We start from the raw sequence: 14,634 nt of genomic DNA, 5'->3' as shown, positions 1-14,634 counted from the left end.
GCCTTTTCTCCGGTGGAATTTGATTGTCTTTTTGTTTATAGATGCGATTTTTAGAAAATGCATTAATGGGCTCGAAGCAGCAGTTGTGTGGTTCTCGTCATCACCAACCATTCGGATCTCTTGTTTCGACATTGAGGATGGGATTCTGAAAATTCAAGCTTGGACAAGAATTTTTTGACTAAGCGCACCGCACGATTGACTACTTGTTTTTTCTGAAACAAGTTAGCTGTGACGGAGGTATAAAGAGGTTCGAACTGAATCAGCCGTAGAGGCTCAAGTTTTTCTCTCAAGAATACGTTTATAAAATATTTTTCTTAAATATATTGAAATCGTTTCAGGAAGATGTTGATACAACAACACCGGGGAATCTTGAAAATCATTTTACAAAAGCACATAATTCAGAATCCTTTTTGATCATTTATAGAACAGACATATTTTTCAATAATGCAGGAGAAAAAAGTTACCGCTACACTTGTTATTTTACAGACTTGCTTATTTCTGTCGATGATGTTAGAATACTTTATCCAACTGCAACTTTTCACTGTGGTAAATTCTACTGTCGATCTATTAACTTTATCGGAAAACTGTGCTAGTCCTTTATTTTACCAAAGAATTGTAGTAGATCCAACAGCAATTTCTTCCCTTTGTAAATATATCTGAAATTTCGACTGAATTCAATTTTCAGAGAGAACCTTGGGTCTTATTTAAATACCCGATTTTGAACGTCTGCACCATTTTTCATAGCGATATTTCGGTGCAAAATATAACGATCGAGATTTTTCATCAATTCGTCTATCCGGAGACAATGATCTGATAAGGTTCGCCAAATAACGTATCAATTTCTTGAGAATAGCCCAATCCTTAAGACTATCGGAGTATCAGAGGGTTTCGAAGATGTTCGTCGGTGTTGAACTCTTAAACTAAGAACCCAAAGTACATCTTTGAAGATAGCGAAGGAGTCAGTTTTATTGGAGCTGCGATGGCGGCGGCAGATGTGCCCGGAGAAACACCTGATCCTCGCCAACCCCGGCTGCACCCCCAACCAGAAATCCATACTTGAACCAACTCCGTTGTTCCCCTCGAATCCTCAAGCTAACGAATCGCGCTTGTGGTTTGTAAAATTCTCCGAGTCCGATGATTAATTGTTGCAAATTAATAACGCTACGTACCGTGATCAATATGTTTGGTCGACGAAACGATCATCTTTACAAATAGCTTCCCAAGTCGCCGTAAACACCAGAATAACATGCCCGATACGTATTCGTGCATAGCCGGATACATATGAATAATGACATTTTGAAGAAGCTAAGTTTCACGTTTCCTTCTTCAATACAGTAGATTTGAAAAAAAGAAATTTTGACCTAATTATAACATCACAAAGTGTTCATACCCATTTTAGTAAATGAAATCCAGTACTCTGTTATTACTGAGCATATTTCGTTTGTGTATCTTGACATGAAAAAAAAAAAAAAACTATACAAGACCACAAAAAACGAATGATTGTCTGCGTGCCAATAGACGATAATTTTTATCGGTAAATTAGATCAAGTTACGGCCTTCGCAGCCAGGCTTTCATTCGAGTAAAAGTATATAAGCATCGCATTGCGACCGCAGAAACATCAACGGCAAAACAACCCCTGTCACGTGGTGACACGTGTTTGCTCCTACTTCGGAAACAATAATCAAAGCCCTCTTTTACGCTTTTCCCTCCTCTGTCGTCGAGCATCGTCAACCCGTGGTGGAAATGTCATGGGATAGTTCACACCTCGTTACTTTGTCCGTAGAATCGAGGCCTGCACGTCCTTGCGGACTTTGTATTATAAAGTCATCACGACCCCACATGATCAACGCATTCCTTGATTGAACTTACTCTCAGCAACACCAGTCACGTGGCTAAAACTACAGTCCCATTTCTTTGTGGACTATGCAGCCGTTATAGTGCAGGTTGTGGGTGGTACACGGAGTGATGAAGTCTGCATGCATGTAATAATTGTTTTTGATGAACCGCAGATTGATTGCTTCGTGGACAAAAAATTCTCCGGGAATACAGTCGTATCAAAAAAATATGGACAGACAGTAAAAAAAAAAAAAAAATCTACAACGCATGCAAAAATTTATATCTTTATCAAAAGCTGGCGACTTGGTACTCTAAGCGGCTAATTCGCGATCACGTAAAAGTTTCGACAATTCAATCTACTAGTCGAATAGTATACTGTAAATATTTTCGACTATCCAAATACACATGATATCTGATTTTTTCAATAGGCGGGTACTTAAAGTCATCGCGATTTCAATCTATAGACAATATAGACATGTTACATATATGTATGAGAGTGAGGCTGGAAAACAAAAATTGCCTGCACGGTAGATGGCATCACTGAATACGGGTTCTAAAAAATTGAAGGGTGCGTGTGGAAAATAACCCCCATGGGCGAGGTTACCATCGGTAGTGAAGCCTATCGACCCCCTCTGCATCCCTTGTGCGTAAGAAGAAGTCTTTCCGACAGTAGCTGCGGCTTAACGTACCGACCAACGTTACTTAGGATAGGTATATTAACAGTTGTGCTCATGAAATATAATTTGCATATACAAATAGCTCATGTCGTTTTCCTTTGTGTCATTATATTGCAATTCTCATAGTGTAATAAGGGGATGATTTGATGAACAAGGAGGGCGGTAGGTTTCATTATTATACCGAAAATCACATTTATTAAAACGTGTAGAAGTAAATACACTGAATCATATCGACATGTTCCCGGATTGTTGACAGAACTTTTTCTTTTCTTTTTTTTTAATCACATTTACGTATTTGCAAGATTGTACCTAACATATATTTTCCACAGTGTAATATTACAATTGATTGTTAGCTTAATCATTTAAATATTTCGAATTGCGACCGAATCTTCGATTCTTCGTGCCCGATGCTTATCGTATCGCTTATAGATTTACGGTGACTCAAACTCGGCCAGGTTTTCTGCGTAAGACATAAAAGTGCGATGAACATTCAGGTATAGCGATCGACGACCGAATTTGGAGGCCGTTTCCGCGGCTACCGTACGACAGTTTCGCAATGCCCGATCGCGTTATGGTTGGCACGGTTACTGTGTGGACGATGGAAAGTCGCCCTCAGGTTCGTCGTTCTAGGCAATTCGCGCTGCGCCAAACTTAAGGATTCCGCCCCACGGCGTAACTTTTGAGCCCTCCAAGCCTTCATCACTTCTCTACGGACTTCGCTGTTCAAGAGACAGTATAGCAAAGCCACGAAACACCCCTGAAATTGCAAAATAACATTCGATTAATCGTTTGCACAATGGGTGTGATGACTGTCTGAACAAAGTGGTCCGAGCTTCTTATCGACCAAGTCCAACGTGTACCTGAAAGGAGGCAAATAACTGGTCGCAAAAAAGCCACACCAATTCAATGCTGTTGTCCTTGTAGTACGAAAGTCCCAGAAACATTGTGTAATGGGCTCCGAAAAGTGGCAATAGAACGAGTGTCGATTTTGCCCATCTTCTACGAAAAGAGAATCAGAATAATGCCTTAACGTGCGTTGTTTCCGGCACATCTATAATGCAGATGTGGTATTGAACGAGTAAACTAGCACGGTATTATTCTGTCGATACTATATAACGTGTGACTGAGAAGAAATAAACGGAACTTGAGGTTCCGCACTTCTTACCTATATCGCATTTTCTTACGCTGAAGATACACGGACGTCTTCAACTTGACCAGAAGGACCCTCACGATATTCACAAACAGGACGAAGTTGCACTAAAAATGATGAAAAAATTACAACGACATGACGTCGATTATATGCTACAGCATTGTGATCGAAGAACACAGAGTCTCACCAAAATCGATATCATTATGGGTATACGTATGATGAGGAATAAAGCGGAATTTTTGTGGGTTGTCCAGCACAATGTATCCTCCATCGTTAGGCGGACCGCTATCCAAGGTATGACAACCATGCACGGTAACCCTGATGAATATTCAAGTTAAACGAGAGGTCACAGAATTCCGTATTATTAGGTGATAGAATGGGAATTAATTGCGAAATACTTGCCCCAGCCTAGGGATATGTACAAAGTAATGGCCGATGTATCCGTGCTAAGCGCTAGGAAGACTAAATTGTGAAGATAAAGACCCTCCATTAGAATCCAGGCGTAGTTAGCCACGATGAAGTATTGCCACAAACTGGTGATGGTCTTGCAGATCCACGTCTAGAAGAGTAAATGCCGAAAGAAAGTGAGCTGTTCGGAATCAGATGCTTGATAACAAGTCATCGGCATTCGTGAAAAGTCTTATAATTTATTCCCTCACGTTGTGTTCCTTGATGAATACGTTCTTCCCATCTACCATTACCACGTCCCAGGCGATGCCGATTCCTTCAACGAAAACCCAATCCTTGAACAGTGACATAAACGCTCGCATGATGAACGACACGAACAGATGCATGTGAAGTCTGTTCCTGGGATTCCTCAGTTTTCTTAAAACATAGTTAACAAACAACATTCAATACCAGATCTGCAAACACAGAGCGATTGGATCACTAATTACGGAATCATGGTAATGTTCAGTTGGAATCTTTGACGTACCTGAGTAAGGTGAAGATGATAAACGCGATGACAAGTGTCGTCAAAGAAGATGCATATCCTATCTGCGATACGATCTTTATAACCGGCAACCATTTCTGTAAATTAGGACCAACGATAAAGCTTCCTTCACCGCAGACTGTGTTCCAAAAGTTCTAGACTTAGAACAGAATCAAAAAAGCCAGCACCCGAGAAAAAAAAGAAGAGAGAGAGGGAGAAAAATAGGCTAAAGGATCAGCGAAGATTGTATTTCCAGCAAGTGGTGCAGCGTGCAAGCGGTATAAATAGCAAACCTCAAGACCATTGCCACGATTCAATTCGATACAAGTCTACGGGTACTGTGGAACGTTGAATAACGAGAGATAAGATTACTTCCCGCTCGGCAGGCCATTTGAATCGATATCAGTCTAGTGGCCCTCGAAGCGTTACCTTTTTTCACTTAGATGGGAAGAAAATGGCGGTTTTTTAATGCAACTCTCTAAGATTTCAATTCAAGACTAGCAAAAAGTCACCGCAACAAGTTGAGCTGACGAAAACGTCGCTGCTACTTGTTGCACGCATTGTTTGAGATAAGCTTACCTTCAAAAGAGTGGAATTTCTGTCCCCATCGTAGTTGCCGAGTTCCTGATCAAACTTGGTGACGTAGCTGACGTAGAAAGAGCTGGACGTCGTACAGAGCGTGTAATTGCTACTTGCGACTTTTTCCCTGTTGGTATACCATTCTCCAGATTCGAGGCACACCTTCGATGCCATTGGGTATACCGAATTGTTGTTGTACCCGATGACGGAAGGCTGTGGGCACGGGGCTATTGCCGTCGATGGAGCCAAGGTACGGGGCCAGCAGAGAAGACCGTCGAAAACAACAGGGCAGAAGGTCATCCAGGGAACGTCAGGTTCTACAGGTGAGAAGAAAAGATCCAGGCAGAGAGAAGAATTGAAAAAGAATGTTAGTGCCATTTTTCGAAAAAAAAAAGATTTCTCCGAAAAATGTGGTAGTGCCAAGACTAATGTTCTGTGAAGAAATTTTTTTTCTGGGACAGAAGTGGCATTCACAGTATTTGTTAAACACCCTTCTTCATTTAATTGTCAGGATGCCAATCGCTTTATCACTCTCTCTCTCTCTCTCTCTCTCTCTCTCTTGTGTTTACGCAGGATCGGAATAATATTTCTCCTTCGAACAACTGGCTATAACGAGATTCTAGTCGGCTGGCTGTTTATATCTATACATATATCAACGTTGGGATTGCAACTACCTCAATCACCAATAAATCTCATTCTCGAAATCCATTCATGTGTACGAAGAGATCCAGGCACTTCCGCATATCTACAGGTATACCCAGCATTGTACCTTTCGTTGAAAGCTGTCAGTGATAAGGAGCGATGTTAGAATTTCATGTAGTTATTATACCACGGGCATAAATTTGTGTCTTGTTCCATGTTTGAACTAAATTATCGATCTCCGTAAGCAGCGCGTTAAACTTGAGAAACTGGTATTTTTGAAAACTTTGCGTTTTACGCTGTTAAATTGATTAAGCCTCCGCATACGGTTCTCATTCTCGACTTCCAAAAGTAGAACGTCCATAAATTATGCTTCTTCGATAAGTGTATAAAATTACTATGTACAATGTGTAAGCGTACGCAAGTTTGAACCGTTTTAACCGAGGTTCACCATAACGGCTTCTGGCCACTGCTTTGATGCGTACGGTTACCATTCCAGTAATTGAATTAAATATTCAGAATTGTTTTGAGCTTGATCAAAAGATATTTTTTGATAAAGGAGAACGGCCTCAAAAGCACTACTTTGGAATAGGTATAATTTAATTGCAATTTTGCGTATAAAGCGTTAATCAACTACCTTTGATATTCTCCGTTTGTCAAAATCTCGGCTTTTGATTTCAGCAAATAAACTCGAGCTTGTTTGATTTTGGTCCAGACAACAGCCTGCGATTTTCCGTAGAAGCTAAGTACCCAAAAATGCAATCCTACGCGAGGATGGACGAAAGAAAACAATTCCAGACTATTCGAAGCGGTGATTTCCTTCGAGACATGAGCATCAATGTTCCATATCACCGGATTTTCGCTAGCTAAATTACGGTATTTACAATGTTACGATTAGTTTGAAATCTAATAATCGCATCAAGTAACGTGGATAGCTGGATTTGAGGCATGTGCAGGGACAAGGACAAAACATCCAACTGTTTTCCGAATTGTCTTGTCAAGAAACTTTCACATCACCACTGTTCTACAGCCCTCGGTTGGTAAATTTATTCTTGAACCTTGACACCAATAAAGAGAACCTCATTATTTCAGATCTTTCGGCTCACTCGGACCTTCGCCCTCTGTGACTTCGATTCTCGCCAATCTTCACTACATCTTCGTATTCTACTCGCTGCCGTCATTTCGCTCAGGACTGCTGCTCGACTGTGATGTGGTTGCACCCTATCTATCACCCTTCGTGTCGGATTGTAAGACCTGCTGCACTTGGTGAGTATTGTACCTATTGACCTAGATTTAAGTGCATTCTTTGTAATATTCAAACGGTAATTGTATTAGCTGATACATCATGGTTATGTCTTGGAATGCTGCCTCCTCGGATCACACGTTGATTAATTTAATTTTGACCCTCGGTCAGTGTGAAGTGGAACTGGTAATTAATTACTGATCACGATCATTGAAAACCGCGCTCGTTTCCAATGCAGTCCAGTCCGATAATTCACGTGTGCATGAAATTATATTATTCAACTTACCAATTTGCTCGTTCTGCAGTGCGTCGCAACGATTTTTCTGCTCGGATATGAATCTGTATTGAGTCGATTCGATCATTCTGAAAAAGAAAAAATTGGTTTTATGTTCCACCTGAAGGTCCTCAATAAGAAACGTCTGTTTCAACCTTGGCTTCAACATTTCACTGACACATCAATTAAGGACCACCTTTTCACAGCACTCAATTACCCTCACATTACTCTTCTTGCGAAAAAAACCTTTCCTATTGCTCAATGGTCATTGAAATATCAAGCAGTACCTGCACACATTTTTCCCCTCTTTTTATCACCGGCCACAGTAGACTTTATATTTCTGTTCCGCCAAAGAAGCCAATCGTGATCCAAAATGTCTCGTCTAATCCGATCACATTTCTACGAACAGGTGGATTAAATTGACCAATAAACAGCTTCAAACTGCAAAGTGTCAAGAGTGGCCTGAACAATTTCTCTTTGACGTAGAGTCTTGCGAGTTTCAGGACTTGACCTTAATCAGCTGTCGACTTGTGAAACAGACTTCATGTACTTAAACCTCAAGCTTCGCCGAACTAACCGCGCATCCTAACTAACGCGGTGTTTTAATAGATTGTAATATAACCCGAGAGACAGTTTTCCGACGATGAGCTCCAGTCAGAAATCTTTAAGAGGAAAACGTCCGCGTATAGAAGCTGAATTTGCACTTTTCCGAGTTTCGGTTTCCCCGTGGAACGCGCTAAACAATATACCTGATTTTCGCGGTCCACCTCGTGGATTTTTTGTTTCCAAGTTCGAACTGATTCCTGTATTTCAAAAATTTCCATTATAGGTCAGGCAAAGCTGAAAAGTATGACGCTGAAACAACTGATTCCGAAAATGTCCATTTGCATCTACATCTCTGTAAAAATAATACGCATCAACTAACATGATCGGTTAATATACCGATCGTTTTAACGACGGCATAAAATTTGCAAGAATTTCTAACGGTTCAACTAATACTTCCTTAATTGCAAGTTCGTTGAGTGGATGACGTGTAAAAATCCGATATCCAATTATTTGGCCATTCCAGTCGACTGGGTCAAGGTTGGGAAAGATTGAAATTACATGTCATTATACATGAGCGGTAACAGCGCGACGACCAACAACGTGCAACAAAGTTTACAGTCACATTCTTTCTTTTTGCAACCTCGATATCACTCTTGGGCTTCTATTTGTTTGCAAATTTATTTTACAAAGATCAAATTTAGATTAAAAAATCCGAATGTACAATTTAGGTACGCAATAATTTTTGCCAAAAAAAAAATAACCGACCATAGTATGGAATCTTGCATCGAAAATAATGGTAAACAATTTTGAGTAAACAATTCAAGAAGTTACAAAAGACATTCATTGCCATCGAAGCCTCGGATGGAACGGACTGGAAATTTTCATACATCAAAAGTGCAATTGAAACTCGATCTGGCAACGGCTGAAGGTGTAATGGAGGAAGCCGAGCGCATGTAAATTCATTTTATACAGTAGGTGTCCACGAAGCATCTGCACAATATGTACTCACCATTTATATATGGCAAATGGAGACGGTGAATAACGCGAAGCCTTTTTTCCTCTATCTTTTTTGTAACGTTATATTTCACTCTGCAACCTCTCGATCTATTATCAACTTCCGGAATCCCCTACCGGAAGTATTGCGAACGGTATAATACCGTACCCGATATCCTCGCGTTACTAGAATGGTTTCTTTTAAAATCGCGAATGATCGAATGAAATGATTTACATACGTGGTCAACGGTTATGCCTCGCGTAACTTCAAAATCAGCTTCAGCTCCTACTCCCTATCCTCAATTTCTGTAATGCTACAGTTTCTATATTTTTCTTGTTGCTCTATCTTGACGACGTAGATTTACTTAATTCAATTTTCTTTCTCATTACGGAACTTTATCCTTCTGATACTTGAATAGAAGATGCTTGAAACAAATTGAGTTGAGAAAAGTGATCTTTGGCGTGGGTATAAAACTTGTACGTAATACGCTTCTGTACTCCTTACGAGTTACAACAAGTGTACTCAGTACAAAAGAATCACGATCAGACATTTCTTGCGTATCCTTGACCAGATCTGAATTAGATTATCGTTCAATTTCATTACCTACATTACATCGCCTTAACTGTCTTGTAACTCGATCAGTGTTTTTCGCTAAACTGTTGCCTTTATACCCTCTGTGTCGGGGGTTGCAAGTTTTTTGTCAAATTTCATGTACGATAAAAACGATATTTCCGTTGTTAGCAACAATTATAAGGAGTGCCTTGGCGAATTGAAAAAATTCCTTCTGTGGTGTTGAATACAGCATTTAATTTTTTCTCCAGCAAAAAAGATTTCTGTTTCATTCGTATGAGAAATCACAGACCGACCTGATACGGACACGCGACAAGATTTCTAATGATTTTTTTACTTCATTTTTTTGTTCATTCTTTCTTTTCGGACTGTCGGGGGACTGTTCGTTGAAATCACTAGGTCTTTAAATTTTTTAGATCGATTGGTATGCATTGCGGTTATCGAAGTACCTTTCTGTAATAATATTTATTCACTTTAATCCAATTTATTTACATTTTATTCGTGTAATCGATATTATACGTATTTGTTAAATATATGGTAATGTTTGTTTTTCAATTACTATAATGCTACCAAAAGAATCATTATCGAAAGAGTTACTGCACACAAATGATCCCCGTGTGCATAGAACGGATTAAAATGATTTGTCCATTATCACATTGAGAATAAGATGTCTCTTACTGGACGGAAGAAATACTTTTTTCATTCTGCCAACATATAGCCACTCTCGAATAAACCGTCAAAACGTTATTAACACAGCATGAGAAATTTTTCAAGTTATGCTACACTGTTTTTATCGTTGGATAGAAATATCTGGATTGATGCGCCGCTAACTTTCAAGTTCATTCGATCGAATGACATGGCGGGAAATGGTTTGCTCGCGTAAATGAACATTTTTTTTTTCAAAGGATGTTATTATTATTATATTTAATTAAGTTCAATCTAAAAACATCCAAAGAGGTATTACATACTGAAAATATCAACCCAAGTAGTCAGCGATCCTCAAATATTTCACAACAGTATCCGGTTGTTCTGCAGAGAACAAACGAGTCTCCATTTAGACTCTCGATTACTTTATTCCACCGTTACAGCGCCATATGAAAAAATATCTCGCAACCTTGTACTCTACAATTTGATCAATACAAGGGCTGATAAATATTCATTAAAAATTTACGACGTCCAATGATTCAACAAGTCAGCTCGGCTCACCTTCTCCTGACGGATATGCGACGACGGCGAGTTACCACAAGATATTTGGCGCTGTCTAAGCGATGCAATCACTGTCGCACGATAATCGCGAAACACGCTGCCAGTGCCTTGTCAAACCTCGGTGCGGGATGACGAAGGTAACGAATTTCCGCACGATTATTCTATTATCAAATGGTCAGCAAGGGTGAAGGTCGGCTGGATGAAGTGGGAGTGAATCAGGTGGGTCCTGCTTCTCACGGGCTTGCGAGGAGTATGTTTGCCCTCTGGGGTGTCCCTCGCAGATTCCCCGCCAAAGCAGACTCCCCGTGCTACAACAATTCCATCTGTAGCTTCGCTTCTCGTCGCGCAGGCGTCATCCCGAAGCACTCCGGACCCAGTGATGGGCGCAATTGTAATTAGTCGAATACGGACAACAAATTAAAAATTTTATTTATAGTCGAGACTACACGACAAAACACAAAATCCGACGGTAATTTTTAAGTGAACGTATACAGGGTGCGAATTACATTTGCATCTATACGTGGCGTGTACACACATAGTCGAGATGATGCGATTTTTTTTTATTAGATACCAGCTAATGTCCACTAAAATCTCACTGTTACAAATTTTTGAAAAATCCTACTCTTACGGTAATTTATTTACCGATAATAAGTTCGAAGGAAGTGTACTTTAAATGGGGAAATCCACCCGCTTACAGGAAGTTGTTAGAGTTGAGACAGAAATCTGGAAAAAATTAGGGAATTATTTTTTAAATACTTGGAGTGCTTTGGGAGTGGCACGGATAAAATTCGTCAACACCCTAAATTAGGACCAGCCCAATGTGACATATTACATGGTTGAATAAAGATATCAGTTACATCAGAGAATTGTACTTGATCAATGAAAATATTTTGTCAATTACTTGCAAAAAGTGTAATTGAATCGAAATTAATTACTCACTAGGTACAAATTTAATTTTCATAATTTTATTTCGCTTCAAATACTAACTGCAAATCGTACCTTATTTTATCTTAATGACAAATCAAACTTGTATTTTATTTCACGCCAATTACAAGCTGCAATGCTTGAAGAATGTAACGAAGTGTACGGTGACTGATTTATCCGACCATACTGAAATTCACAAACAGAATTATCTCTGGATTCGTTTAATTAAGATGATTACAACTCATGCGAAAACATTTGGTCCGGACTAGCTTCTCATGAATTTAAACATCACTGATTGAAGCTTCTGGCTTTGTTAAGTGTTAAATTTTACACGTGCGAAATCAATTTTCTTCTTGGGTGAATATCGGGACTTTGTCTCTTTTCTATGCCATCCTTTCAAAACACCTGTTGAAAATCCTCATTTTCCAAATTAAATTAACTGATCTCACAAGTTGGCCACAGTAGAAAGGCTCAAGCTTTGTTCAGCCGAGGCATTCGGCGTTCAAGCGGACAATTAATCAGAGCGTCAGGCGATCCCAGTCCTTAATTACAACGACAACGCGAATCGTCCGCAGTTATGATTCTTGCGATATTTGTTTTGTTTGCTACATGCACGATATTTCTATCAGTATTTTAACAAATAACTCAAATCAATCCCGAGTTGTGATCGAAGTAGTTGTACCTCTGTATTCGAAAATCGAGATTTTATCTCCGGGATTTCGAATCGTGCTTAGCCGTGCTTAGTCCGATAGATATCTACTTGAAAATATAACAAAATTGTACCCATTAGTTTCATTTTCGATATTTTATACAATTTCGATTTCTCAAGACGATGTAAAACTGACGTAAATTCAACTTTGTCACAATAGCTAGGGTACCCTGCACTTATAATATTATACCTCTAACCGATAAATTATCCACCATTCGCTCGGATACCTATCTCGACATTTTCTATCTTTTTCAGCAATCGTTTTATTTTTGAAATAAATTTTTACCTCGTTTTATTGATTTCAGCAACAGCTCTCACAAGTCAAGCTGGAGAAAGGAACGAGATTTTTTTGTGGTGATATGATACAAAGTGTCTCTCGCATCAAACGCGATTCGCATCCTCAATTTGTATGAAGAATCTTGATATCAAAGGGCACGAGGTAAAAATTTACAGATATTTTCGCACAAGATAATTGCCCGTCGTGAAGTCTTCATTTGGACAAAATAACGACGAACATGTCTATGGTGTTCGGGAGTTGGACGTCTTCGTGATTCTTCGAACGTCAGAGTAAGGATTTATTTTTTGCCGAGACGTTCAATGTTTGTCATGAAACGTGCGTCATTTTCATGTACTCTATACTAAATTGCCCGTATCACAGCGATTCGTATCGCAACAAGGCGTGAGTTACTTTCCTTCCAATACTATAGTGCATTCCGAAATTGGATTGCATGAAAAAAATAGCATCCAAATGTAATGAAAATTGACGAACACTTTATTATTATTATTCTTGTTCTGAGATATTCGATTTTATTACTAATTATAGAGTCAACGCAATACTTTTTTCCCATTATCGCCCGCACGAATCCTTGGCGGATAAATGCTGTAGAAACAACAGCCGGGAATGTTAAAGTTTCGTTCGTTTTCCAACTTTGTTGATTACTTTGCAACTGGATATTGAAAAGTTTAATGAAATTGAATCAATCATGCTGCGATACCCTCGTCAGCACGTTTCCACAGATTGACCATTGTCATTTCGAATCAACGAAATTGCTGCCCACCGTATTACCAGTTCTGAATTTATCATGAGGTTTGGTGTCCGACAACCGATTGCTATACCATTTGGATTGCCGTGAGCAGAGCTTGAGGATCACTTTTTTCCAGACAACTCAGAGGCTCGGAACTCAGCGAAGACATCGAAGAAGGTATCGTCTTCGCATACTATTTGATGGCTGTCGTGTTTATATTGAACTTTCACGTCGTTCTTTCAAAGCGAATATCAAATTACAAAACACGTTTCAATTCGATCGAGTTTTAAGAAAAATCAGTGTGGCCAGTAATACGATCGTGATACTGTAAAGTTGCCTGTCAAATTCCAAGACATGGCTTTTGATCTGAAACTTCCTTGGAAGCTGCGTGATGAAAGACAATTGTTGTAATTTTATATATCGCAGTGTCCGACTCATCCTTTGGAATTTCAAGAGCGAGTAAATTAGACAAGAGAAAGTAACAAGTGTAAAGAGAAGAGAGAACTCAAATGTCTGACTCAAAGTGTTATAGCAGGTGCATTTCCGTGCACTGAGATGCATGACCAGGCTAGTTGAATGTAATGTCGAGAGGATGCGACCGATTAATTGCAGGCTTCTTGACAAAAGTTGAACGATCAATCTAGGTTTCAATTATTGTACCGTTTAGCCTTGATAATCGTAAGAGTTGCAATTTGATTGACGTTTGTATTGCATTTCGTCGATTTCACTGACATCTTGCCCAAAGTATACACAAGTCTTTGGGGGTTTGGATTTTTCAATCAGAAACTACAATCGAAATACGTTAAACATTGCTGACGATGAGTGGACATGGAAAAAATAATAAGGCCAGTCAAGTTTCCCGCTCCTCAAACTTCATTCATTACGTGAAATTAGAATCTTGATACCTGATACAGCTACTGATCCCTGAGTCGAGGTGTTGCATAAATTACTGTTAGAAACGAGAATCGATATTTTTATTCAATGAGAAAACAATGAATATGAATCAACGGAGTTTTGTCAACAGATTCCTTAATTCATAGAATCATGGTCCGTAAAATTCGAGAATTTGAAAAATACAAATATGCCTTACAATGAGTTTAAAAAACTTCTGATCAGTGATAATCGAGGACTGTTTTGACTTCTGAAGGGATCATCTGAGAATGGAGCCGACTTTGAAGAGAGGTCAACATGGATGGCCGAAGCGAAACGGTAAAATAACTTTTCACTGTACCAATTCGTTCAACTGTGGTATTGAAATGCGTCCGAATGCAATTATCTCAAATTCAGTGACTTCAGCTTCGCGTAAACATTCATCTTTTCTACCTCAATC

General features: G+C 39.3%; 1 protein-coding gene across 1 annotated transcript in view; it reads right to left on the bottom strand.

Moving 5' to 3' along the window:
• Positions 1 to 3,045: 3,045 nt before the first annotated feature.
• The window catches only part of LOC107224370 (secretin receptor-like), a 36,916-nt gene continuing 25,327 nt past the window's right edge, over positions 3,046 to 14,634 (bottom strand). Inside the window, exons 2-10 of the mRNA XM_046746726.1 lie at positions 7,343 to 7,419; positions 5,175 to 5,491; positions 4,599 to 4,693; positions 4,324 to 4,489; positions 4,067 to 4,223; positions 3,852 to 3,982; positions 3,680 to 3,771; positions 3,375 to 3,513; positions 3,046 to 3,271 (exon numbers count right to left, since the gene is read on the bottom strand). Coding sequence (XP_046602682.1) covers positions 3,050 to 3,271; positions 3,375 to 3,513; positions 3,680 to 3,771; positions 3,852 to 3,982; positions 4,067 to 4,223; positions 4,324 to 4,489; positions 4,599 to 4,693; positions 5,175 to 5,491; positions 7,343 to 7,418 — 1,395 coding nt within the window. The 5' untranslated portion in view covers position 7,419 and the 3' untranslated portion in view covers positions 3,046 to 3,049. The remainder of the gene's footprint in view (positions 3,272 to 3,374; positions 3,514 to 3,679; positions 3,772 to 3,851; positions 3,983 to 4,066; positions 4,224 to 4,323; positions 4,490 to 4,598; positions 4,694 to 5,174; positions 5,492 to 7,342; positions 7,420 to 14,634) is intronic.

Source organism: Neodiprion lecontei, chromosome 1 (genome assembly GCF_021901455.1).
Source record: "Neodiprion lecontei isolate iyNeoLeco1 chromosome 1, iyNeoLeco1.1, whole genome shotgun sequence".
Classification (NCBI taxonomy): Eukaryota; Metazoa; Arthropoda; class Insecta; order Hymenoptera; family Diprionidae; genus Neodiprion; species Neodiprion lecontei.
This window is presented reverse-complemented; position numbering and strand designations above follow the sequence as displayed.